The sequence below is a fragment of the Dermacentor variabilis genome, unplaced genomic scaffold (assembly GCF_050947875.1).
Source record: "Dermacentor variabilis isolate Ectoservices unplaced genomic scaffold, ASM5094787v1 scaffold_22, whole genome shotgun sequence".
NCBI classification, from domain to species: Eukaryota; Metazoa; Arthropoda; class Arachnida; order Ixodida; family Ixodidae; genus Dermacentor; species Dermacentor variabilis.
In genome coordinates, this window is record NW_027460390.1 from 457,324 (window position 1) to 484,740 (window position 27,417).

At 46.5% G+C, this 27,417-nt stretch overlaps 1 protein-coding gene across 6 annotated transcripts in view; it reads left to right on the plus strand.

The window, feature by feature from the left end:
• LOC142568586 (histone acetyltransferase KAT5-like) overlaps window positions 1-27,417 on the plus strand; it is a 146,920-nt gene that overhangs the window by 108,563 nt on the left and 10,940 nt on the right. For all 6 annotated transcript variants that reach the window (XM_075678462.1, XM_075678463.1, XM_075678461.1 and 3 more), the window contains 3 exons: window positions 12,446-12,586; window positions 18,570-18,663; window positions 21,777-21,939. In XM_075678462.1, the coding sequence (XP_075534577.1) occupies window positions 12,446-12,586; window positions 18,570-18,663; window positions 21,777-21,939 (398 nt within the window). The remainder of the gene's footprint in view (window positions 1-12,445; window positions 12,587-18,569; window positions 18,664-21,776; window positions 21,940-27,417) is intronic.

Sequence of the window (27,417 nt, forward strand, 5' to 3'; positions counted from 1 at the left end):
CCGGAGAGGATAGAATTATCAATATTTGGCGTGAAATGGCTCTCGTTTTCGATGCCCCAGGCATTCCATTGGCTACTTGGGCCCGCACTGTGGTGTCAGTACGAATCGTGCACAGCGAAAAACAAATTTTGGGCCAAACCATTTATACGGTGGCAGATTAGCCAGCGAAGCTGTGCCGAGCAACTGTGGCTAAACTCCACGACCAGAAACATTCTCTTGAATTTGGAATTTGCCCCGCTCCAAACTCTTCACCACGCTGTATTTAAAAAAAAAATAAAAGAAAGTGGGGGCAAGTCCGCTCCTACTTGAAGCAAAAACGGGCAAGAAAGCTGATGAAAAATGAATGAAAAGGGGTGTAAAACTACCCAAATTGCTAAATTAGGAGAAAAAGCCAACTGGAAAAATAACAATCGGGTATGGTAACTTGTGGTATCCTAAGCGTCTAGTCATCGAGCACAGAAAGCACTCATGCAGAGTGTTTATTTAAGACTGCAGTTGGGGGGGGGGGGATGAATGAGTGAAAGGGTGAATGATAAATTACCAAGACTGCAAGTGCCCTATCCGAGTGAGAAAGCCTTTGGGTGAAGGATGACAGGGGCAGGTTATGGTGACAGGATTGGAGGCCAACTGGAGGCATTTTACCGGTATCTGAAATGAAAAAAAAAAAAAAGTACAGAGGCAAAGCAATGACTGCCCAGTGCTGCAAGAAAGGCTAACCAGGCAGTCATCGCAAAAGAAACAGACGAGCTCACACGCACACACCACCGGCCCACAGAACCAAGAGGGCTCAAGAAGGTACATGATTATCAGAAAATGGGGGGAAAAAAGAAAACAATGGTAGGGTGCAACGAGAACTGAGGTGAGGCGCTTCCCATTGTAGTGAGACAGTAGATGTTAATGTCACAGATCTCAGGCCTTTCTTGCGAAGGAGGCTGCGAGATCACTGGCAACACATGTGGGATGCGGAAACGGATAAATAAGCTCCACCTGATAAAGCCACAGTTAGGATTCTGGCCCTCGAATACAAAATCACGCCGTACAGATGTCCTATTCTGTCGTCTCAGAATAGGACACACGTTTGGCACCCATAATTTTCTACTCACCGGAAGTGAGCCTCCAACCTGTGGTAGATGCGGGGAGAGGCTCACCGTACTCCACGTCCTCCTGGAGTGTCGGGAAGCCGAATCTGAGAGAAAGAAACATTTTTCATTAGCATACCGACAGTACATTCCTCTACATCCTGCAATGCTTCTTGGTCCAGAACCGCTTTTTAATACAGACACAGTCTTAGGTCTCCTCAGAGATGTGGTCTTACATGTTATTAGTCCCATGCATTCGTAGCGCCTCCTCTCTCCAGAGGATGCCCCTGCGATAATTGTTTTGCATAGCACATGCCTCCAGGCCCTTGTGTTTCAAGGGCTCTAAGGAGGCAGTAGTGCTCTGGCATTTCTTATAATCTGCTATATTTTACCTATCGTATTGACACGTGTGCTTATCTTTATCGGCCGACCACGTTTCGCCGCTTAACAACTGTAATCGCACAGCGAGGGACGCGCCTGCATGTATCAGACGTTTCTGGAAAGTTATCGATGCTTCTACCCGGCTGTCTGTTGTCGCCGAACCTTGTGTTATCTAATTTCATCGCGTGACTCGAATGTTGTAGAACTTTGTCGAAGGCACGCGGGTCCGAACGATTAGTCTGGAACATTCGACGACTGCTCTATAAAAGCCGACCCGCTTGACCCGCAGATCAGATTTTCGACGATCGCCGAGCGTGTTCGCCGCTATCGTTGTGCTATAAGTGTAGCCTGTTTTGTGGGCACAGGTTCGCCCAATAAAAGTTTGTTTGGTCGTTCACAGTATTGCTTACTGTGTTATTCAACGTCACCACCACGTGACATCTGGTGGAGGTGCTTTTCGTTCATGTACCGGACGCCCCCGACAAGCCGTGATCCAAGCCCGGACCGCAAAGAGAACACCAACGTAGTCCCCGAGCATCGAGCAAGCTGCCGTCTTCAACAGCTGCCCCCGGAGCACGGACTTCTACCTGAGAAGACCAAGAAGATTGTGGACAAGGCAACCCCAATGGCAGCCCCAGCGTCCCCCATCGTGCTGCAGCAGCCCAGGGAACCTCCGACGTTCCGCGGATCAACATTCGAGGACCCGGAAACCTGGCTCGAAACGTATGAGAGGGTCGCTAAGTTTAACAGTTGGGACAGCGACGGCAAGCTGCGGCATGTCTATTTCGCATTGGAACACGCCGCCAGGACGTGGTTCGAGAATCGGGAAGCCACCTTAACGACGTGGGACCTTTTCCGAAGCAGCTTCTTGCACACGTTTACAAGCGTCGTGCGAAAAGAGCGAGCCCAAGCTCTACTAGAAACCAGAGTGCAGCTGCCAAACGAGACGATCGCGATCTTCACGGAGGAGATGGCCCGTCTTTTCTGGCACGCCGACCCGGAAATGTCGGAGGAGAAAAAAAGTTCGCTTCCTGATGCGCGGCGTCAAGCAAGACCTTTTCGCCGGACTTATTCGTAACCCACCGAAGACTGTGGCTGAGTTTTCTGCAGAGGCATCGACGATCGAGAAAACTCTGGAGATGCGCACCCGGCAATATAACCGCCAGGGGCACACGCCGCAGTATGCCATCCAAGGACTGGGTTCGGACGACCTTCAAGAGACCATCAGGGCCATTGTGCGCGACGAACTGCGCAAGGTCCTGCCTTCGTCGCAGCCTCAAGTAGCTTCGATCGCCGACATCGTGAAAGATGAGGTTCAGCGATCGCTTGGGGTTCCTGAGGTGCAACCTCAATTACCGCAGCCCCAGCCAGAAGCGATGACCTACGCCACCGTCGCACGCCGTGAAGGTCCCCCTCCGCGACCACGCCAGGGCCCTGCAATGACGCAATTCCGTCGTCCGCCGCCGCCAGCACGCCCACCCGTCGCCCAGCGCACCTACGCGAGGAAGACGGACAATTGGCGAGCCCCCGACCACCGTCCGCTCTGCTATCACTGCGGAGAAGCCGGCCATGTGTATCGCCGATGCCCATACCGGGAGATGGGACTGCGAGGTTTCGCCGTCAATGCTCCGCGCCCGCAGCGAGGTGAACGCCCTCGCGATATCGGCGATTACCTCGCCGCTACTCAGTGGAGCTCTCGACGACCGTCGCGTTCGCCATCACCAGGCCGCTACCTGTCGCCGCAGCGCCGACCTTACACTGGCCCAGCCCGGCGCCGGTCAGCGAGCCCATATCCGGAAAACTAAAAGCAGCAACCGATGGAGGTGCGGTTGCTGTCCGTCGAACTGACGAAGATCCTCCGCCGCCGACGAAGCCACCGAAGAAACTACCTCGACGACATAACGACACGCCGCCGTCCCGACGAAATCAGGAATCCAAGACTACACCGATGAAAGACGACTTGACGACGCGACGTTCCAGCTTCAGTTCAACGCAACGCAGCCGTGATCCGACGCCAAGACCCAACTGCAACGCCAGACAAAGAACCACCGACCTCGACGTACTTCTCGACGGCCACGCAGTCACTGCCTTAGTCGACACAGGGGCCGATTACTCCGTAATGAGTGGACACATCGCCGCCCAGTTGAAGAAGGTTAAGACTGCATGGGAGGGCCCCCAAATTCGGACCGCTGGAGGACACCTCATTACGCCGACTGGAATCTGCACGGCAAGAATTACCGTTCATGACCGGACTTACCCTGCCACCTTCGTTGTCCTCCAACAGTGTTCACGAGACCTCATTCTCGGCATGGACTTCCTGAATCAACATGGCGCAGTCATCGACCTGAAGTTGAAATCGATAACGCTGTCACAAGATCAAGCGATACCGCCGGAGAGCTGTCGTAGTCACGACGCCTTGAGTGTGCTCGAAGATCAAGTGAGCATCCCGCCGCGCTCCAGCATTATTATTTCCGTCGGCACTGAAACACCCGCTGACGTAGAAGGCGTCATCGAGGGCGACCAACATCTACTGCTCGACCGTGAAATTTGCGTCCGTCGCAAGAGGGATCGCTCGACTCCACGGAGGGCAAGTGGAAGTTATGCTAACCAACTTCAGCCAAGAGTTCAAGCACATCAACAAGGGCACGACAATCGCATACATCGAGGAAATTGTGGAAACCAGCAATGCCTTTGTACTCTCGGATTCAGCCGCATCTACCCCGATGAGCATTGTCCCCGAACCAGACTTCGACGTGAATCCAAGTCTTCCTATGAGTAAGCAGCAACAGATCAGAAGTCTTCTCCGACGATACAAAGACTGCTTTTCGACGTCATCGAGGATTCGACAAACACCAGTTGCAAAGCATCGCATAATAACCGAAGAGAGCGCTCGACCACTCCGCCAGAGCCCTTACCGAGTTTCGACGCGAGAACGTGAAGCTATTAGGCAACAAGTCGACGAAATGCTGCGCGACGACGTCATCCAGCCGTCGAAAAGCCCGTGGGCCTCTCCTGTAGTCCTGGTAAAGAAAAAGGACGGAACCCTACGCTTCTGCATCGACTATCGTCGACTGAACAAGATCACGAAGAAGGATGTGTACCCCCTTCCACGGATAGACGACGCATTGGATCGGCTCTGCAACGCTAAATACTTCTCCTCGATGGACCTCAAGTCTGGCTACTGGCAAATAGAAGTCGACGAGAGAGATCGCGAAAAGACTGCCTTCATCACGCCAGACGGCCTCTACGAGTTCAAGGTCATGCCATTCAGACTGTGCTCGGCACCTGCAACGTTTCAGCGCGTCATGGACACGGTGTTAGCCGGACTGAAGTGGCAGACGTGCCTTGTTTACCTGGATGACGTCGTTGTCTTCGCCGGAAATTTCGACGATCACCTTAGGCGGCTTGCGACAGTGTTAGAAGCCATCAAGTCATCAGGGCTCACTCTGAAGCCGGAAAAGTGCCGCTTCGCTTACGATGACCTTTTGTTCCTAGGACACGTGATCAGCAAATCAGGAGTACGCCCCGACCCACAGAAGACAGCTGCCATCGCAAAGTTCCCACAGCCAACCGACAAGAAGGCAGTGCGCAGATTCCTTGGCATGTGTGCCTACTATAGGCGCTTTGTCAAGGACTTCTCACGTATCGCGGAGCCGCTAACACGTCTAACCAAATGTGATGTCGCGTTCAAGTGGGAAACGCCGCAGGCCGAGGCATTTCAAGAACTCAAACGACGCATGCAGTCACCGCCGGTACTTGCACACTTCGACGAGGACGCCGATACCGAAATCCACACTGACGCCAGTAGCCTAGGCCTCGGTGCTGTCCTAGTCCAGAGGAAAGAAGGACTTGAAAGGGTGATATCGTATGCTAGCCGGTCGCTGTCAAAAGCGGAAAGCAACTATTCTATGACTGAAAAGGAATGCCTCGCCATCATTTGGGCTATAGCTAAATTCCGCCCTTACCTCTATGGCAGGCCATTCAAAGTCGTCAGTGACCATCATGCATTGTGTTGGCTAGCTAACTTAAAGGACCCTTCAGGACGGCTGGCGCGGTGGAGCCTCAGACTACAAGAATATGACGTCACGGTAATATACAAGTCCGGAAGAAAACACTCCGACGCCGACTGCTTATCGCGCGCCCCCATCGATCCCCCGCCGCAAGACGACGAGGACGACGACGCCTTTCTTGGGATAATAAGCGCGGAAGACTTCACTAAACAGCAACGAGCAGACCCGGAGCTAAAAGGCCTCGTCGAGTATTTGGAAGGAAACACCAACATTGTCCCTAGGGCATTTAAGCGTGGGTTGTCGTCGTTCACGCTACAAAACAACCTGCTCGTGAAGAAGAACTTCTCACCAGTCCGCGCCAGCTACCTTCTTGTTGTACCGTCAGCGCTGCGTCCAGAAATACTGCACGCCCTACACGACGATCCAACCGCTGGGCACCTCGGATTCTCCCGGACGCTGTCAAGAATACAGGAAAGGTATTACTGGCCGCATCTGACCGCCGACGTCGCTTGTTACGTCAAGACATGCCGAGACTGTCAACGACGCAAGACACCACCAAAAAGGCCAGCAGGATTACTACAGCCGATCGAACCTCCTCGCCGACCATTCCAGCAGATTGGGATGGATTTGTTGGGGCCGTTTCCGATATCAACATCCGGGAATAAGTGGATCGTCGTGGCGACGGACTATCTCACCCGCTTTGCTGAAACTAAAGCTCTACCAAAAGGCAGGGCAGCCGAAGTGGCGAAATTTTTCGTCGAGAACATCCTGCTGCGACATGGTGCCCCAGAAGTCCTCATCACCGACAGAGGAACGGCTTTTACAGCAGAGCTCACCCAAGCCATTCTGCAGTACAGCCAGACAAGCCACAGGAGGACAACTGCCTACCATCCGCAGACGAATGGTCTCACGGAGCGCCTGAACAAGACCCTCGCCGACATGCTAGCAATGTATGTCGACGTCGAACACAAGACGTGGGACGTGATCCTGCCGTACGTAACCTTTGCGTACAACACGGCGGTGCAAGAAACAACACAGATCACGCCGTTTAAGCTGGTTTACGGCAGGAACCCGACGACGACGCTTGACGCCATGCTGCCGCACGTAACTGACGAAGAGAATGTTGACGTCACTAGCTATCTCCAGCGCGCCGAAGAAGCCCGACAGCTCGCCCGCCTGCGAATCAAGAGCCAGCAGAGGACCGACAGCCGACACTACAACCTCCGACGACGCTTCGTCGAGTACCTGCCTGGCGACCGTGTTTGGGTCTGGACCCCGATACGCCGACGAGGACTCAGTGAGAAACTACTCCGACGCTATTTCGGACCCTACAAGGTCATCCGACGTATTGGCGCTCTGGACTATGAGGTCGTGCCAGACGGCATTTCGCATTCACAGCGGCGCCGCGCACGATCTGAAGTGGTCCACGTGGTGCGCCTTAAACCCTTTTACGGACGCTGACGAACTTCGTTATTTTTCGTCTTTTCTTTGCTACGAGTGCTTTTGTTTATGAACTTCGTTTGTTTGCAGCATCGGGTCGATGCTTTTTAAGAGGGGGGGTATTGACACGTGTGCTTATCTTTATCGGCCGACCACGTTTCGCCGCTTAACAACTGTAATCGCACAGCGAGGGACGCGCCTGCATGTATCAGACGTTTCTGGAAAGTTATCGATGCTTCTACCCGGCTGTCTGTTGTCGCCGAACCTTGTGTTATCTAATTTCATCGCGTGACTCGAATGTTGTAGAACTTTGTGGAAGGCACGCGGGTCCGAACGATTAGTCTGGAACATTCGACGACTGCTCTATAAAAGCCGACCCGCTTGACCCGCAGATCAGATTTTCGACGATCGCCGAGCGTGTTCGCCGCTATCGTTGTGCTATAAGTGTAGCCTGTTTTGTGGGCACAGGTTCGCCCAATAAAAGTTTGTTTGGTCGTTCACAGTATTGCTTACTGTGTTATTCAACGTCACCACCACGTGACAGTATCATTCTTTTAAATGCATCTAAATGTTCATAGTACAAGACATACGTCATCGCCATAATTTTATTATACAGATTTTACGCACTTTAGAGCGTATATATTAAGGCCCCTTTACAGCCACGTCACCCCAACTTCATAGTAATCATAAGTACACTGCAAACCCATTAGCACAGACATGGCGCTCTTTGGCCATACCTGGCCCTTGCGCCACAAAACACCACACATCATCATCATAGATGTTAATGTTGTAATGGAGGTGGTATAAAGTGAAAGCATGCAAAAATACAAGAAAATAAGAAAAAGGGAAGAAAAGGTACGGAAAGAGAAGGAATAGGAGAAACGAAATTAAGAAAAAGAAGAGAGAAACAAAGGGAAGAAACAAGAAAGACAATAATCAAAATGCAAGGTGTCTACCAACCTGGAAAACCGGGAATTCTCATGGATTTTGAGTAGTCTGGGAACAACTCAGGGAAATCTCAGGGAATTTGTGCCTCTATCAGGGAAAATTAGCTGTAATTTTATTTAAAGGGTCGAAAGTCGCGGTAATGCTGGCTGGAATAACAGACAGGAATCGTAATGAATCATCTTTGATGCCCTGTCGTCAGCTGGCAGAGTTTCCAGTGTACAGTCAACGACCGACTTTCCGCATTCCCGATAATTTGGACGGCTTCGCGTCACCACCACGTACCCCTAGAGTCAATGTATCAGAACGTCTGAAATTTCGGATGCAAGCACTCTTCGCCGTCCGATTTTCCGGATGTTTTGCCGTGACCGCAGGTCCGAAACGGCATTAATAAAAGCCACCACCGCTGCCATTTTGATTACCTCGCCGCCTCGAACCGGCGCTTTCGCACGCAGATCCACTGGCAGCCGTAGCCACCACTGCGGCAACGCTAGGCCTAGCTGCTTCGACGTTCGCTATGAAGCTTTTGCCGTTGAGTGCCGCGTTTTTTATTGAAAGAATTCGCTTCTGTCAGCAATGGCATGGACTCCGCCTTTGTGGTCCTCGTGATTGGCTTAGAAGCTTGGACAGCACGGTGCGTTCCGTAATGCCTGTTCCCGAAAGTCAGCTTTGCCTCTTTACAGAAATGTTATTTGGTGAAGCATGCGCAAAAGTATTACAGTGAAGCATAACCAGCGTGGGAAGCGGTTAATGTCACGGGACGCAGTATGTATTTCTTAATTACACACGCGTGCGCCCGGTATTTCCTCTCGCAGTACGAGCACCAATATGTCTAATATGTGTACCGACAGGCCTTCAGAGCGTTTGCGAATGTGCCTGTGGCGGTTTGAGCCCCTAAGGACTGCAAATGACATGCATTTTTTTTCTAACCGGCTGATTTTTCGGACGTTTTCGCGGCCCCTAGGGGGGTTAGAAAAATTGGGCGTGTACTGTGCGACTGACCAAGAAGATGCTTCAAATGGTCCGTGGCGCGAACAAGTGGCAGACGGAAGTCAAGGACAGAAAGGACCTACGCACTGAGGAATCAACGGGAAAGGAAACGTGCTGCTGCAGTTTCGAAGGAGCTTGAGTTTAAAAAACAGTGTCGGCTGATGCCGAGATGCAGGTGTCCCTCGTCCAAACCAAAATAAACTCTTTAAAGCATTGGAACACAACACTGAGGCGGCGTACGCGGGCTGAGAGTATGTCAGGACAGTTGAGGTTGACTTACAAGCTGTTGAGAGAGAATCTCAATTGTGACAAATTTCGGGCCTCATACCACTGAGCTATCAGTTGATAGAAATAGTTCATGTTCGAAAATATGTGCTTCTACGTGAATTTCCTTTTTATTCGTATTTGAGAATGTCCGACACCATTTGCAATTTTTTTTTTTAAGAAATTTTATTTGCTCTGCATTTTACTAGCCCCATCCCTTCTATTCTCTTTTTGAATAACACAAACACTACTCCTTAGTATTCAAATTGGATTAAGTTGTTTTTCTTTAATTTTTTTTTTCACAAGCTTACTAGAGAGTTCAAGGGTTCCAAGAGAAGAGAAGCGTAGCAGGGGAGGGCAGAAAGTTAGGTGGGCGGATGAGATTAAGAAGTTTGCAGAGACAACATGGCCACAATTAGTACATGACCGCGGTAGTTAGAGAAGTATGGGAGAGGCCTTTGCCCTGCAGTGGGTGTAGCCAGGCTGATGATGGTGATGACGACTAGAGAGGGACAGCATCGGGCGATGTGGTTTCAGCCTGTCTTGACATAAAACATAGTTCTACATCACTCAGGGAGTTTTGCAAAGGCACTGAGGGAAAACCTGGAAAACTCGGGGAATTTGGAAATGCCAACTTGGTAGACACCTTGAAATGTCAATAGGTTGACTGCGAGCAGCCGATCACTCAAGGCAAACATAACTAAAACCCCATGAGCAGTTATACACAGCAACCGCACAGGGCCGATAGAAAATAATAGAAAAGCTGGCAGCAACTGTTAAAGAGTCACATGACAAGCACGACGACACAGCCCATGCCAGTACAACCTCCAGAGGAGGAACCAACACCTGCTGCCGGGTGCTACACCAGCATCATTGCCAACAGAGTGCGTAACCTGTAAGCCTATGGCCGTGGCTGCGAAGCACCGCGCAAGGTGCAGGTTAAACAGGGTGAAGGTAGAGGGAGCGGCAAGATGCCGAGAAGCATAACCGGCTTTGTCATTGATGTAAATTTGGCAGCAGCAGTCATATTTACATAAACATTCTCTTGAACTTGGAATTCACCCCGGTGAAACTCGAAGGAGGTGGCAACTCGCTCTTCTGCCACTTGGACACAGACTAGGACGACCTAGCTTGATGCTTGTGAGCGACCACCAGTGCGTGATCTCATCAGTAGCTTGCACTCGACAGCAACGATTAGACTCTTGCATCTGCTCAAGCTGACGTTCTCAGAGCCAAAGTCATTGGCCACATTCTCCGCTTCACATGGGCACGTTGTCGTTGATTGTAGTGAAGTCTCTGCTGTAGACACCTGTCCTCGTAATAGTCTTGTTCTTTGGCCGTGCATGCAATGCATGGTCTTCCCATTTTCCCAATTTTTGTTAGAGTTGTAACCGTTGCAGTGGTCTACCTCTGCAATGCGCAATCTGGTTCTTGCACACCATGGCAGCTACCGCAGCGCACATCCCCATATTTTCCTGCCACAACTGCTGCGCCATTGTATTGAGGTCAGACATAGCTGGCAGCAACGGTGGCCAGAACGGGTGCACTCCCCCACTGCGCAGCTGCAGCGTGTGGTGAAATCACGTGTACTTTATTCATTTTGCGCCATACTATCGTTCGTTATCTTTCTTGGTCACTTTACAGAGATAGCCAGCCGAGATACCCCTCCTACGAGACCATGCATATGGCTCAATCATGCTGGTCCGTCAGATAAACCGCTTCACAGTAATAGTCTTTTTCGAAGTCCTAATAATAAGAAAGACCTTGCAACAGTGGGGGCGAAACAGTAAATGTGGTGAGAAGGATTTGGATGATGCCACTGTAATCTGCAAGCGGCACTTCGAAGCATACTTAGCTAGTCAAAATTTCATGAGATGTGCCCCAGTTAACAAATGATGCAGTGCCATTAAAAATCTTCCCCGGCGCTCTAAAGTATGCATGAAAGCCTGTTGCTTGGAAAAGAAAACAGCACAATCTGTGTAATCGAGCACCACCAACAGTTTTGAAGACGAAATATTAGTTCATATAAGCCAATGCTAGCTGATAGCACCCACGCGACAGTTCTAGTTACGCTGGCATCACCAGTGAATTCAGTGAGTAGAAAACCCCATCACCCCTCAGGAAAATTAACTTCTTAAAATGCTGTAAACATGGGCAAAGTTTCCCTTTTCTGTCACTCTTCTTTCCTGCCTTTCAAGTAATCATCCACACTTATGTAGAATAAAGGTTTTAAACAGAATATTTCATGGTAATTCTAATTTTTGCAAGGATTGGTAAGAAAATCGCACTGCACTTATATTTATATCTGTATTCTGAGCGCCTCACTGAAGTTTCTAAACGAAAAATAAGTATACACAAATTTGTGCTATTATTTTCATGCTCTCAAACATTCAATATATGGCTGTAACGATCAATGGTGTCCCTCTCACGCGCAGAGAACCTGAAAGTGCATGGCCAAACTAGCCCAAATGGCCACATTTCGTCACTTCAGTACGGCCGTGCAACGGTCACTTCGATGGAGGCACCAGTGAAAGGAAAAACATACGAGAGCTGTGTTTCAATACTCGCTGTAGATGGCAAAGTAGACAGCTAAGTGGACGGCAGCCATCTTAAGTCTCGTTCCAGTTATCACGAAGACGTCAAAGTAGACAGCTTCGCGAAGACAGTATCGAAGTAAAAAACAATGCAGGCTACTTTCCTGTCCAAACAAGATGTAAAAGGATGCGTCACTTCTTGATGTTGAGAAAACAAAAGGTATTTTTAAATGGATCACGTTCATGTTTAGTTTATCATATCTCAAATGCCCCTGGGGCCAACTCTTTGTTCTTGTCTTTATAGATGATATTCTGGATGTCATCAACTGTAACATCAGCAGGTTTTTCAATGACGATTTTGTGTGCTTGAGTGTCAAGTCAGACAAATCCCACACAGCTTGAGCAACATTTCAGTTACATGGAAATATAGTGCACGAATATAGTGCCTTCATGATTGTAGCTATACAGTCAGCATTCGAGTTTTGTGAATAACAGCTGTCAGCACTTGTCGTGTGTGCCTTTGTCATCATTTGCTTTGCACTTAACCTATTGTAAGCAATGGGTGGGCAAACTAATCCTACTTCAAGTGCTATTCAAAGTATATATTTTTCTTGTGGGTGGCCTATCGGATTCGGCATGCTAATTTAGTTTATTTGTCAGTTTTGTTTATAACAGCCGTATTTATCCTGAGTGTGCTGTAATCCTAAATTTTGTCAACAGGAAAAATGTGTTTTGTAGTCGTGTCTCCCCTTTTTTTTTTTATAGCTTTGGGAATAATCCGTGGAATTTATTCTTGATGCAGACATATGCGCAAAACCTATGCCTCCTGGCCAAGTGTTTCTTGGACCACAAGACGCTCTACTTTGACGTGGACCCATTCCTCTTCTACGTCTTGACTGAGGTTGATAATCGTGGACACCATATTGTTGGCTACTTCTCCAAGGTAATTGCCCACTAGACTGCCAGCCTTTATCTCTCTTGCAGTGAAACCCCCTGTTTTTTGTGTGTTTTCTTTTTCTGCTTTTCTGCCAACTTACAGTTGACATTTTGTGACGTAATCGCATTTTTGATGTGTTAGGAACCTAGGCAGAGTAAACATTTGTGCATGATACCGAGCCTTTAGCTTCCACCCATTGACTATGGCCTCTTTGGGTTATGTTGCTTCGGAATGCATTAGCTTAATTTTTTCTAGATGTACCTGGCGCACCATTGAAGAATATAGTACCAGGTACATCAGGATATTTTCATGTCAGATGCCATTTTATTTATAACCAGTTTTGACTGTATGGCAGCAACAGATTTGCATTGAAATGCCAAAATTTATCTTTGTGTTCACAAAAGTGCCAGGCAACACATTTTTTCTTCCAAAAAATGTTGCAGCTATAGCATAAGGAGCTTCGAACTTGCATGCTGCAGGAGGCCGTTTTCAAATAGACTGACCACACCTAGCATGGATGGCATTTTGTAAGTTTAACCTAACAAAATATACATATACGTATAATTAATACTGGCTTTGCATCCACATGTCATGTGCAGAGTTATTTTATTGGAAAGAAGGCTTCATCTGCCAGAAAGAAGTCCCAAATGCTTTCCTGTATGTCAACTTTTTCAGATACACGAGATGTGCGATTTCAACTGCTCTCATGCATGCTACTTAGTAGGCGTCGTTTTGTACCTTCTTCTAATGTGAATTCCTGCCAACTAGCTCAACTCTCTGTCATTCTAATTATTACTTAAACTTTGTTTTTACATGCATTTGTGCAATGCAGGCTGCACAAAGCACAACTTTTTGTTTTTGATAATAATTGTTCTGGAAGGAAAAAAGATTATATAAGTGACAACCTGATAGCTTCGCCAAACTCAAGCATTTGTTATACTTGCATTGGGGAGGGGTAATGGAAAATGGATCATTGTTGCACAGCCTGCGGGTTCGTGGTCACCCCGTTCAGGTGCACGACTCGTTCACATATCTGGCGCTGACCGTCGAAACACTCAGCCTCCTCGTCATTTCTGTAGCGGAAATGTCGTTACCATAACGCGCGTACGCTTGTCGAGAAGGCTCACAAGCGGCTCACCTACTATATCGATGGTATTGTTGCAACGGAGCTGGAGGCCATTTGTACAGGAGTCGGCTTGGCACAGATGTTAAATGAATGCGGGATCAGTGGCCATTCAATCTGCCAAGGTTGATGCTGCGTACTGCACTTGTGTCCAGGCAGGCCACTCCACATTTTTGCATAGAACCGTCCAGCCGTGCCGTTTTGTGAGCAGAGACAACGGTAGTATAGTAGCAGCCGAGATTCGTTTCGTAACAGGGCTGGACTCTACAATCATTAGCAGATAGCTCTTCGTATCTATATTACTTGGAAGGTGTAACTTTTTATACTGAGCAGATAATTTTCTAGTTCACTCTTGTGAAATTTCATTTGTCTGGCGAACATGCATTGTTCTTCAATATTGCACTTAGGTTACACTTGGTGTGTAACTGGTGACTTTTTGAAAATTTGTAAAAAAAGATCATCTTTGATTTTTTATTTGGTTTCACAAATTTATGTCCTCATTATGCTAAACTAAATTCTTAAAAGGCATGTTGTAATTTTTTTGTATTTCTTGAATTGTGGAGCATGCAGTAATGACCCCATAATTACAGTGGCCATTGTACCAATTAAAGGAAGGCTGTGAGGGCATCGAGGAAGAAGAGTTTCATAAGGAAGATGTTGAAATTTTTTTGCTGAAGAAAATTTCTGAAGGTGTTGCAGTAAATGTAAAAAAATGAGCCTTTTTTTTTTTTTTTTTTGTTCATTAGGCATTACTTGTTTCACTTCTACGTGCAAATACAGTGAACTGCTGTCTTTGCATGTATAACAAATGCATTAGCTTATAACGTAAGCAGAATGTGGTTCAAGCCCTGGGGAGCTAGTAAACTGTCACAAGTTGTTTAGCATAGAAAGCCTAAATTAGTGTGTTAGAAGCAAGCATGAGAGGGATGTTCTGTATGCTCTGTCAGTGAGTGTAGGGTAGTGCAAACGTGTACTCTGCCCCAAACAATGACAAATTTGACAAGTTTGAACAAGGACAAGGATACTGAAGGTAACCACAACTGTTGCTTCTTCTAAATGATTCTGTATGCCCTCATGTAGCTCGTTTCCTCGTTTCCCACTGCTTCTTGAAAGCAGTGGGCGTACACAAGTGTGTACCCACCTGCACAAAGCAGCTTAGTAGCTGTGGTGTCTGCTACTGAGCAGATGGTCACAGATACCGTTCCTGGCCATGGCAGCTGCATTCTAAAGGCAGTGGAATGCAAAGGTGCTCGCATGCTTTAGCTGCATGGTAAAAAAGCCACAAGGGTTCTAATACACTCATAGTGAGCCCTGTACTATAGCATTCCTTATAGCCCATATGAGTTGCATCGGGATGTTATACTCTTGATTTTGTATGCAAGTATGGTGCTTGTAGTGACATATGTACATGCAGTGACTTGAGCAAGAACAGAAGTGGTTAGCCTTGGTGTTAATCATGCAGGTGACATTATCTAAATTGATCTGTTTGAAACAACAAGACGAAAGCTCAGATAGTGAACTGAAGGCTATTAATGACTTTGAAGTATACTTCCTGTTGGCGATATGGAAGAAATCTAGAGAGTTTGCACACCCTCTCATCATCAAAACAAAATAAAGACCCAACCATCAGGCACACGCAAGAAGGGAACGTTTTGTACCCAATTTTACACCCAAGCTCCAACTAGTTTCTATGTGAGCATGAGCTGTGGCAGTTTATATGCATCTATGCTCTTTATCTTTCTTGATTGGGGAAACATATAACAATAACCAAATGATTTGCACAAATATTCGCAGGCAAAAAAAAGATGTCTAGGAGGACGTTTCGGTATGTTAGGGATCTGGACATCAGTTTGTTGAATAAGCTCCTTGAGTCAAGCCTTCTGTAGTAGCTTCTGAGATTGATAGCTCCTGTAGAACATGTATCACGCACACACACGTGTGTTAGTGGTCCTGATTAAAAATGTTACAACATTTGGAAGAAACACCGTTCAATGAAAACATCTTTTGGACTGTCTCTTTCACTAAAGAGTGGATCTTTTTTTATTAAAGAAAGTAAGTTCAGACATTGCACACATAGTTAGTATTAAAGGGACTGGCCTGATCAGTGTTAATGTAAAATGACCAGGAACCACTATATTAGCACAGTTCAATTGTTCCCTTTCATATTGAACCCAGTGTACAACGTGAGAAATGTGAAACTGCATGGTGTCAGGCAACTTCTCTACTCCCAGTGTAGGTCCCCAATGAAGCGTTTATGATGTTAAGAGACGACTGCAACAGCTGTCACTGAAGTGCATCAAACTTGCCCTTGTCTTTGTGGATAATGTTTGAACTAAAAAAGTAAGCTATGAGCCGTCTGTCAGTACTGCACAAAAAGTGCATTTATAGTTGTGTGCTGCAAATATATACTTGCCACCATGGAAGGAAGAAAAAAAAAAAACGAAGAGGGAATGTGATGTCAGGCAGCGAGCCTTCATGAGGCAGCCTTCTCTGACGTTGTTCTCTCCCAGCTTTCACTTGGAGAATCATGAGAAATGCATGCATGGCATGTTAGAACCCCAGTGAAAACCATGCCATACATAGCTTGGTTCATGGTAGGTTGGAGTCCTGCTGGTTGCTGGAGTTGCCTCCTCTTTCTACAGCTCCTGCTACTCTCTTTCTGCTTGCCACATTTGATGCCTTTTGTTCTTGGCATTGAGAGCTGCAAACATTGTGGCCATTGCAACGACAACACTCGTTTCAGAGCGTCCACACATTTAGCCACCCATTGCAACTTTCTAGCAGTGCAGCAGACAAGCAGACGAACCCAACACAGCAACACAAAAAATAAAAATGACCGCTTGCAATCGCCTGCTCTGGTGCTTTTCCCATGATTCTTTCTTTTTATGGCTAGGCTTCAAGATTGTCACGTAACTCCCTCCTAGTTTTGTTCATTCCTTTATGCTTACCATCATGTTGAGATATTGGAAAAGTATCGCTTTTGCTTGCTCAGTGGAGAATGAATGCACACTCGTATGGCTGTAGGGGATATCGTATACATTTAGCAGCTCGCAAGGATTGCTTCTGGCATGTATAACTGACTAGAAACTGCTAAAAGGCAAATAAATTTCACTCTTGAAATCAGTGTGCAACATAGATATATCTCTGATTGCCTAGCATGTCAAAATTACTGTAGGCTAATTTTGTCTGTAATAGGGCACAACTGTTTGACTTGATCCATTGTATCCACCTCTTGAGTACCATAGGCACAAGGTGCTCAAGCATTTTGACCAGTGGTGCCTTCATGCAATGGCGCCGCGAATGTAATGGCATGTGACGGCCGGTCCGGTCGCAGCAGATGCAGCCGCCAGCTGCGTTGGCTGATTATGTTTCATTGTTTCTTTTCCTTTGCATTGCTGGAATGCCCTGTGGAACCAAAAGTTTGAACAAACATGTTGCATTTTTATGCAAGAACAGTTACTAAAACATGACTGAATCTGGTGAGGCCATTCAGTTCCATCGGTTTTTATTTCAGCCCCACCAGCTGAAACGGCGTAAAGCCTGGATATGCGTTATTCGTATGCAGCTGCATGTACATTTTAGAGACTGCTCTGATTTTGTCAAGTTGTTTTAACATAAATAAAGGAGGCCATTCATTCACAACAGCATTATGTTCTAATTGTGCGTCCTGGCATCCACAGGTGTGACAGCTCTGGAGCTTGAGCACCGAAGGCATACATGGAGATTTACAGTTGTCAAAGGGTTGAAAATTGAGCTTGTTGGTACATTGAAACCCATGCTTTGCCGTTCTTGTCCTGCCATTTAGCGCTGTTAAAAAAAATTATAGTCATAATTCTGCCTTCTTCCCAGTGGCTCAGTCATTTTCTTCTGTATTATATCTTCTTTTATCGCGCTCTCCAGCTCTGGCTGCAGCCAGTAAAGGAGTCTGTATGCTCTGTATCCACAGCGAACACCAATGCAGCAGCCTGTTTAGAGTGGCTGTCAATGCCGGCCTTACACAGGCTCCGGCCACGACCGACAGTTCTTGTCGTGCCAAGCTACATAAAATAGACCATGATGGAAGATTGGGCTAGTTGCCAAGACATTACGGTTGTCAACTCATTGCAAGAAAAGGAAGAAAACAAATGAAAAACAGGAGAATACTGACACATCAGCGAGCAGCAAGAAAAAAAAATGGGCATTTCTTCATACACAACTAGGTTAACGTGCACAGCAAAATTACATGAACTGCTGGAGTTCCATGTCTTTGCTTTCGCAGCGAGCTTTGTTTGCAGGATGCATTTGCATCACAATTTGCACTCGTTTTGTGCTACCTTATGCTGTGGATAGGACCTGCCTTGTACAAGTGGCGCATTTTCTTAGGAGCAGATGCTCGAAAATATTTCTTCCAGTTCATCAGGCCTTGGAAACCACAGTGCAAAATTGCTGGGAATGCCATGTGCATCTTTGCCCATCATCTACGCCACATGCCATTGCACTTACTGCTGCCGTTGGCGCCGCAGTTCGCCATTGTGCTGCTGGCACCTTTAGATGGCCACCTGGTGCCTATTCACAAGGCAACAGCAATGACTAGGCTGTTAGATAAGGCACTTCGCTGTTTAAAAGTAGTCTGCCACTAGAGTTTCTATGAGTGCGCATGGCGTTTGCTTAAAAGCATAAATGCTATTTAGTTTCTTTTGCTCCTTTTTAAACTTAGACTCAAATGGTTCTTAAGTGAATGTTGATGGTATGTTACAGTTAAAGTGTGCATGTTGTGTTTTCGGGTATTCTGTTCAGTAATATGTATGCGGCCAGCAACAAGAGGAGATTGTTGTTGATTACTCGATGCCATCTTGAATGCAGTGCGTTTTTTATGTGACCTTGCAGGAGAAGCAATCACACGAGGACTACAACTTGTCCTGTATCTTGATTCTTCCCCCATACCAGCGTAAAGGTTATGGAAAGCTGCTGATTGAGTTTAGTGAGTATTGGCTTATTTTTTTGGATGGTTATGTACTGTAACTTTATCCCTCAGTTTATTAATGGAGTTGAACAAGTTCGCAAGTTGTTTTGATACGTTCGCAAGTTCTTTTTATAAAAACAAGGCCCTCTTAACTGACTTCACACAGCATTGGGCTACCTGAGATCTGATCATATTGTTACCACTTCCAGAACAAAATGGTCAGTCTGGTGACTTAAAGATGTTGCATGAACATGAAAATGTCATCAAATTATGCCTCTCAACACCAAGAATGCGTAGCAATATTCAGCAACTATGGATATAATGAAAAAGAATTATACTTAGCCGTAAGCAGGGTGAAACGTTGAGGCAGCCTGCCCTACCACGTCATCGCTGCCATTGTCGCCATTGCTATCCTATGCAAGCATGTTCGCAATGGTTGCCTCATCAGTTAGAAGCACTTAGTTTCTAAATCTATCGCCGTGCACTTTCTTTTCACTGGCAATGTAGTGCATTGCCGATGACCAGCGGGCAGATCAGCCAACTTCTGCTTCAGCATGCAGTGAATCAAACGAGGCTGAGAAACCATGTGGCCAGGAACAATTTCGATGCAGTCAACAAAGATGAATGCGAGTGATTAAGCTGTTTGCAGAACTGTGCTGAATGAGGATCCAGCGAGCAGTCTGGGAGCAATGCAGTTGGCGCAGTCCATTTGGGTTTCGGAGGGTGACGCGGCACAGGACTATGGGCGCAGCCCATTTGTGTTCGGAGGGATGGAAGGGCGATGGGAGAGAGGCACGCGGAGAAGGCTGGAAAATGAGCGCGTGTCGGCTGTTGGGGCAGAGGGCCATCGTGCAGCAGCTCGACTTTCTTGTTTTCTTTCTTTCTTTTCAAGGATTTTGTATTTCAGTACCTTTCAGCACGGACACCCAGCAGCCAGACTGCATCGTTATAACTGATAATGCAGCATTTGGGCATTGTAGTAAGCGGGTTATTTCACCGTGGAAAACATACAAAAGTTGACGGTGCAGCAGGTATGTTGCTATACTGAGCTATACCAATATATTGTTAGAACCAGTATCGTTATAAGTGGGTTTGACTGTATTAGGCACATTCTTTGAAGAGATGATAGACAGCATGTTCACTTTTGATCAACAAGCTCAAAAGTCAAGTAGAAACTGACTGGTACTCTGGTACAAATTGGGTTAGACGTGCTGCTTCATAATAATGTGACAGCAACCCATTAGACACTCGCTTCTTGCCTTAAAAGCCAACTTCGACGAAATTTTGAACGATGTCAAAAGCCTAGTTTAATATAGCGTTAATATAAAGGAGCCTCTTTACAAAATTTTACGTTTGAAATACGAGCGAAAGGCTCGCGAAAACCTAGCAAAATAGCCTTTTTTGATACCAAACTGAAAAAAATTCCGCCATCAATTCCCAGAATTGTGATGCATGATCTAGAGTACATGGCACCTGAGCATGACCCCAGAGACAAGGTGGCACCCGTGGCGCACTGAAAAATCTCGGAGGCAGCTTGCTGGGACTTGTATCACAGCGACAACCACAAGGTGCACGCGTCATCTGCTTAGGCGCTATTTAAAGACTGCTAACAAGAAAACTATTCAATTACCAGCCCTGTGGATTTTCCAAGATTGCTTTAGTGGTACACTGGAAGCTTGTTATAACAAAGTTGAAGGGGGGCCTAAATTACTTCGTTATATCCGTAGCTTCGTTGTATCCCTTATTGCGATTTGCTGCAACGTATGCCTAGAGGGGTGCGCAGTTGTTAACATCGAAATAAGAAGATGGCATTGCGGCCCGCAGGAAATGCTCCACGGCCACGCATGCAATGAAATTTGAATAAAGCAACAAAAACATCTCCAGCATGTGCAACACTTGAATTGGCACCTGACGTGATAGCCTTTAGACAGCTGCCTTTTGTTCCATTGTGATGGTCTTTCACGTCCGCTTTCCACTTGGCCTGTCGCGGTCGAGCAGCAGGTGGCACACAGCACTGCGCTCCACTGTGTGATCGAAGCGGCTAGCGAATATGGCTTGGCCGGCTCGTAGCCTCCAAGATTGCACCAGTGGCAATGTGATCTAGGAGGCCACACCCACCTGCCAGCCAACGTGGTGTGCCGTAGGGGTGAAGTGAATGCATGGCTTGGACATGACCCCCGAAATTGCGCCAGGGAGACCTCATAGGCCAGGTCCAGCTGCAGATGCCTGCATCGTGTGCCTTAAAGAATGAGAGAAGTGAATGCACTAATCCTTAGCACTGCCGCGCTTAGCTGCAGACTTGCACAGAATTCCATGTGTCCCCTGAGACTGTGCCGGAGAGATCTAGGAGGGGATGCCCCACTGCCCCCCGCAGTAGAAGCAAATGCACCAATCTTTCGTACAGTCGCGCTGCATGGCGCAGCTCACGCAGCCAGGCACACACAAGAAAGAGAGAGGGAAGTGGAGAAATGCGATAGCGAGCCCTTGCATGTGCACAGCTACGCGCGACGGGGAGAAAGGCCAGTGTTGCTCGACGGTGAATTCGATGCGGGGACACCGGAGTTTTCAACTGCCGCGGCGATTGTGTGCTGAACCCCACATAAAACTATGTATTCAGCATGCAATGGTCACATATTTTTTGGTTTCAGAGAAGAATCTACTTCGTTATACCATTAGCAGGACAATTTTACTTCGTTAAAATAAGGTTTTAAATACCTGGATCTATATGGGAATTTCAAGGAGAATTCCATTTACTTCGTTCTATTCATTATTTCACTATATCCCCTGTCATTATAATGAGGTTCGAGTGTAGTTATTACTCATAACAAATCTAGCCAAAGTGAAATTTTGTTGCAGTTGGAGTGTGAAACCAAGATTGTTTCTGCATTGCTGTTTCATTTTTAATCCTTCACTGCTGAACAAGCTTCATCTTTTTCTAAGCGACCTGACTCTACATCGTTAGGACAATAGCCATTTTGCAGTTTGAGGAGTGTGAATTGCATTTGTTTCATCGGGGGTATAGCTTTTACTGCAGTGTTTCATTGCATTCACACTTGACTGCAATTAGCTTGTTGCATCATTTGCAGCCAGTGATAGCTATCTCAGAGTCGCTGCCTGTTGTTGCTTTGCAGGTTATGAGCTCTCGAAGTGTGAAGGCAAGACTGGCTCCCCTGAGAAACCACTTTCTGACCTGGGGCTGCTGTCGTACCTGTCCTACTGGTCTGAGGCCATTCTCGAGATTCTGGTTAACATGGTTGCTGCCGACAATGAGGAAAGGCCTAAGATCAGCATTCAGTGAGTCACTCATCACATAAATTGATTTCAGATGAGGGAAACCATGTAATTAAGACCATGTGCTACAACAGGGGACCACTTTGGCACAAGCGGCTGCAGGTATTCTTCTGTTGCTTGTGCCATCTCTAAAAAAACACCTTTCTTACTTCCTTTAGAGATAAATATATCAGGGGCGTAGCCAGGGGGGGGTGCTTATGGGGCTTCAGCCCCCCCCTTGAAATTTTATTGTGCTGTCATGCACCGCCGACCAAAACAACCCTATGTGCCGGAAATTATTCTGGATTTTGTCTAGAATGGTATGTCATTTTCATGCTCAAAAAGACATTTCAGCGCGAACATTGCTAACTCAGACCGGATTTCGCGGCAACGCCCATGCACCGGGAGTCGCATAACGCAAGGAGCCCTATCCGAGCACAAAGCTTCAAGGGCGTTTTGATGGCAAGTGGGCTTGTCGTAGCATCTCACGGAGGCTGCAGAATCTACAGAGTGCATGGATTTCAATTGCGAAACTTTATGGGTATAAAGTTCTTGTAAACTATTTGCGAAAGGTGCATTGACATTTCCAAAGTCATGCTTTAGGTTTTCAATTCTGTAACTTTGTGGGTTTGATGTTGTTATAAACATTTGACGCCAAAGGTGCATTGACTTTTCTCAAGTAGTGCATCAGACCATACACTGAGACAAGCCAAATCGACACACCATCAGGCAAGTAGCCAAAGCGTGCAGCTAGGTCTGATGAGACGAAGTGTTGTGGTGGTTCATTTGTGCTGTCATGTCACAGAAAAGAATATCAATATTTTTCTTCACCTGCACCAAAGCACCTATGTCAAGACACATGTCAAGACAAACGTAACTACGTTCTTATTTTTTTACTTTTATTCGTGAGGACACATTGAGCCTCTCCAATTTTCTTGTTGTACCTGCGGGTTGCCATAGCCAGCCAGTGCGCATGTGTTTTTCTTGCGTGGCCCCAACCACTGCGCGGCGCACTTCTGTGCACGTTTGTTTTTCTTTGGCCGAGTGTATTTTCGTCTGGCAGAGTTTTGGATGCTTTCTGGCTAGCAGACAAGAAAAAGAAATAATGGTCGCTCACGGGCATCACTGCAACTCATTCACTTGAGCACAACCTCTCCGGCAAGTGTTGTCTCGCTGGTGTAGGATACCGAGCAGTATGCGTATGCTTCTCTGTGGACCAAGCGTCTCACGTTTTCTTCGATATTCCTTTGGTAGCCACATTGGTGCCCAAGGTAGGCGTTCGAGTGTGGCCAGCATGCTTTCCTTTGTGTTTCTTTCTCTTTTTTTTTTTTCATTTCGGTGCCCCCGCGCCACAAAAGAAAAAAGACATTGTTGTGGCGCAGCGAATTGTCGCATGGTGAAAGTTCGATTTTGTTACTTCTTCTTCTTTTGCGGAAAGTAATGGGCCACGAGACGCTTCAGTTTCCGGATACTCTTATTATATTATTGCAGTAGCAATTATATGGACACTCCAGGTACATTGCTGCCATCGCCGTCACCCTCATGTTCCGTATGAAGTCCTGTGCCATAACCGTGACTTTGCACCACATGCTGTATGTGCGAGTGAAATCGTAAGACGGTGGTGGTGACATGGATAAGCCGACGATGGTGGTTCAGTCTTGTGTGCGCAAGGGAGAAAAGTGAGGAGGAAGCACGCCACCTACCGTCGCATGCGATACATTAGGGGGAGTGGAGGGAGGGGTGGCGGGCCTTGCGATTCTGTGATCTGTGGATCTGTGATTGTGCAACATGTTTATTTGCCTTGTTTGATGCACTATATACCGTGACTTTTTCTTAGATAAATAGATTTATTAAAGACTTATATGTTTATTTAAGTATCTTGTTGCGAGGTTTTGTGTATCTGTGAACTATGTTTCCAGTGACACTTTTTTGCCCTTTATCAAGCTGTATCTTCGCATTTGTATATTCCATTGCATCTTTGCATTTCTAATGCACGAGGGTGCATCTTTGCATTTCTAATGCCTCCGCTGTACACGGCCGGGCGGTCTCGGTCCAGATTTCTTCATCATCACCATTCGCGTCAACACTTTGGTGGGCTCCACTTTTTAATATTTGCCTGAAATTAAACACCGCGCATTCGCAACAAAGCGCCAGTGGTCCCACACATCACCAGATGCAAACATATGGGCTCTTGCACCCCCGCTTACCCATCAGTAAGCGCTAACTCTCCGTTATGCATAGCGCCAGATTGTTCGCCGAACACAGCTGTTCACTTTCTGTTAAACTGTGGCAGAGAAGGACTCTGACTGTGGGCAGTATCTTATAAGGAGATCAAAATAATGAAATTGTTATTGCAAAGGGCTGCTACCATAGAATACTTAATGACAAAGAAAAGGAAATTGAGCTGCTCCGTACGCTTAAGATTTCTCTGCAAAGCGATGCCATTTTCTGAATGAGATTTAGGTAGGATTAATGCAAGACGAAACTTCGCTACTAAATGTCTTCGGTGCAGCTTTTAGCAACGGATTAAGGCGAACGTGAAGTGTTAGGAGCTGCGCAGTTGAAACTAGCTGTATTGTAATTAGGCAATTGCCTTAGTAAGCAGTCGTTTAGAAGCGTCAGTAAGCCCAGCACTTATTCACGCTGCTCGTGGTTTCGGCACAGAAACGACGAGACTAGGTATTTTGGTTCTTAGTGCGCAACTATTTACACTATGTTAAAAACTTTATAATTCGATTAAGGAAAGAAATAGAATGTGTTGGTGCAAAAACAACATACAAGCACGATCATTTATTTATCATGTAAAATAAGCGGAGCAAAATACAGACAGCACAGAGGCGTCCGGTTACGAATGGTCCACCATTCACAATGCAAGAAGTTTGTGATATAATAAGCATAAAGAAATAACATCAAACGTGAGAGATGGGCAGGAAACAAACACCAGCAAACGAGTGGCAATAAATACAGAATGTATAATCGATTGTTTCTATAAACAAGAAAGTGTAAAGCATAAGCATTTCATAACACATGGCAAAACAACTCTCAAATGAACACAAGTAGCCACATCACAAATACAGTCGCCGACCGATTTTTCGGACCCTCTAGGGAACGTAAAAACGTCCGAACATTCAGGCAGTCCGAAAAAATGAATGCATGCAAAAAAACGCAACCTTTTTCTTTTTTTCTCGTATCTAGAGGTAAAGGGCGAAGTGCCAGGCTTCCGAAACCCTGCCAAAGCATCAGTGAAGTGGGTATAAAAAGAAGCGTTCAAAAACTCTGTATGCAGCCGACTGCTGGTTTATTATGTACATGTACATAATAAACATGTTATAATGTACAAACTTCAGATGTCCTTATACATTGATTCTATGGGGCTCGTGGCGGTGCCGCGAAGACGTCCGAAATATCAGGCATGTCCGAAAATTTGGGCGTTCGAAAATTCAGTCGTTGGCTGTACAGCAATTTCTTTTAAATGGCTTGTTAGAGATAACACCATTCTACTTCTTCAGCTGTTACTTGCAACAGGTGTTCGGCATCGTTGTCCCACCCCGCCACTTCAACTAAACAGCCCAGCACTCGAAAAATAGCGCAGCACATGCACAGAACGCACCCGATCACTCAGCTCGCCTCGCACTGTGCACGCATTTCGGTGCGCGAACGATGCCCTCTGTGGCACAGTGGCGCCATGTCGCGGCACCTTTGGGCAGCATATGAACCTCTCCCATAGCGTGACGGCGGAGTTTCGTGACCACGAAAACATGGAAGGACTCTGCCTGTGGGATTTAGAATTCCTCTAGGCTATTCTCTCTTCCACTATCGTCGTGGGTGCCACTGGTACTGTATAAATCTCTATAGAACTCCTCAGCCACTTGAACTATCTCATCCATATTAGTAATGATATTTCCGGCTTTGTCTCTTAACGCATACATCTGATTCTTGCCAATTCCTAGTTTCTTCTTCACTGCTTTTAGGCTTCCTCCGTTCCTGAGAGCATATTCAATTCTATCCATATTATACTTCCTTATGTCAGCTGTCTTACGCTTGTTGATTAACTTCGAAAGTTCTGCCAGTTATATTCTAGCTGTAGGGTTAGAGGCTTTCATACATTGGCGTTTCTTGATCAGATCTTTTCTCTCCTGCGATAGCTTACTGGTATCCTGTCTAAAGGAGTTACCATTGATTTCTATTGCACATTCCTTAATGATGCTCACAAGATTGTCATTCATTGCTTCAACACTAAGGTTCTCTTCCTGAGTTAAAGCCAAATACCTGTTCTGTAGCTTGATCTGGAATTCCTCTATTTTCCCTCTTACCGATAACTCATTGATCGTCTTCTTATGTACCAGTTTCTTCCTTTCCCTCCTCAGGTCTAGGCTAATTCGAGTTCTTACCATCCTATGGTCACTGCAGCGCACCTTGCTGAGCACGTCCACATCTTGTATGATGCCAGGGTTAGCGCAGAGTATGAAGTCTATTTCATTTCTAGTCTCGCCGTTCGGGCTCCTCCACGTCCACTTTCGTGTATCCCGCTTCCGGAAGAAGGTATTCATTATCCGCAGATTATTCTGTTCTGCAAACTCTAATAATAACTCTCCCCTGCAATTCCTAGTGCCTATGCCATATTCCCCCACTGCCTTAACTCCAGCCTGCTTCTTGCCTACTTTGGCATTCAAGTCGCCCATCAGTATAGTGTATTTTGTTTTCACTCTACCCATCGCTGATTCCACGTCTTCGTAGAAGCTTTCGACTTCCTGGTCATCATGACTGGATGTAGGGGCATAGACTTGTACCACCTTCAATTTGTACCTCTTATTAAGTTTCACAACAAGACCTGCCACCCTCTCGTTAATGCTATAGAATTCTTGTGTGTTACCAGCTATATGCTTATTAATCAGGAATCCGACTCCTAGTTCGTGTCTCTCCGCTAAGCCCCGGTAGCACAGGACGTGCCCGCTTTTTAGCACTGTATAGGCTTCTTTCGGCCTCCTAACTAACACAACTGCAAAGGTTGATGAGCTGATCAGACAAGGTCGGAGGATGAGTGTCGATGAATTAGCAGGGCGTATGAACATCAGTCAATCAATTGAAAGAAACAGCTCAAGGGAACCAGATTCGTGTCGGACGATGATGTGAAAGAGTCAGTTACAGACTTTTTGAAGCAGCAACCCAAGGAGTTTTATGAGACGGGAATCACGCGACTCGTTAGTGGGACAAATGTCTAAATGCTCAAGGAGACTACTTCTAAATAAAATACCTTGTCTGTCATATATTCGCACTTGCTCACTTTCATTTGACTTGCTCTCGTATATTTTGCAGAACTCCTGCTTTCTTTATGTGCTCTCTGTTGCGACTATAATTTTGGTGCAATTACTCGCAATACATGACCGGTGACAGCTGCTCCTGCACAGTACATTGGAACAAAGGACAGCGTCATTGAGATTTTTCCCGGGTGGTTGCATATGTACAAAAATATAAACAAGGTTCTTGAATGACAGTTTCATT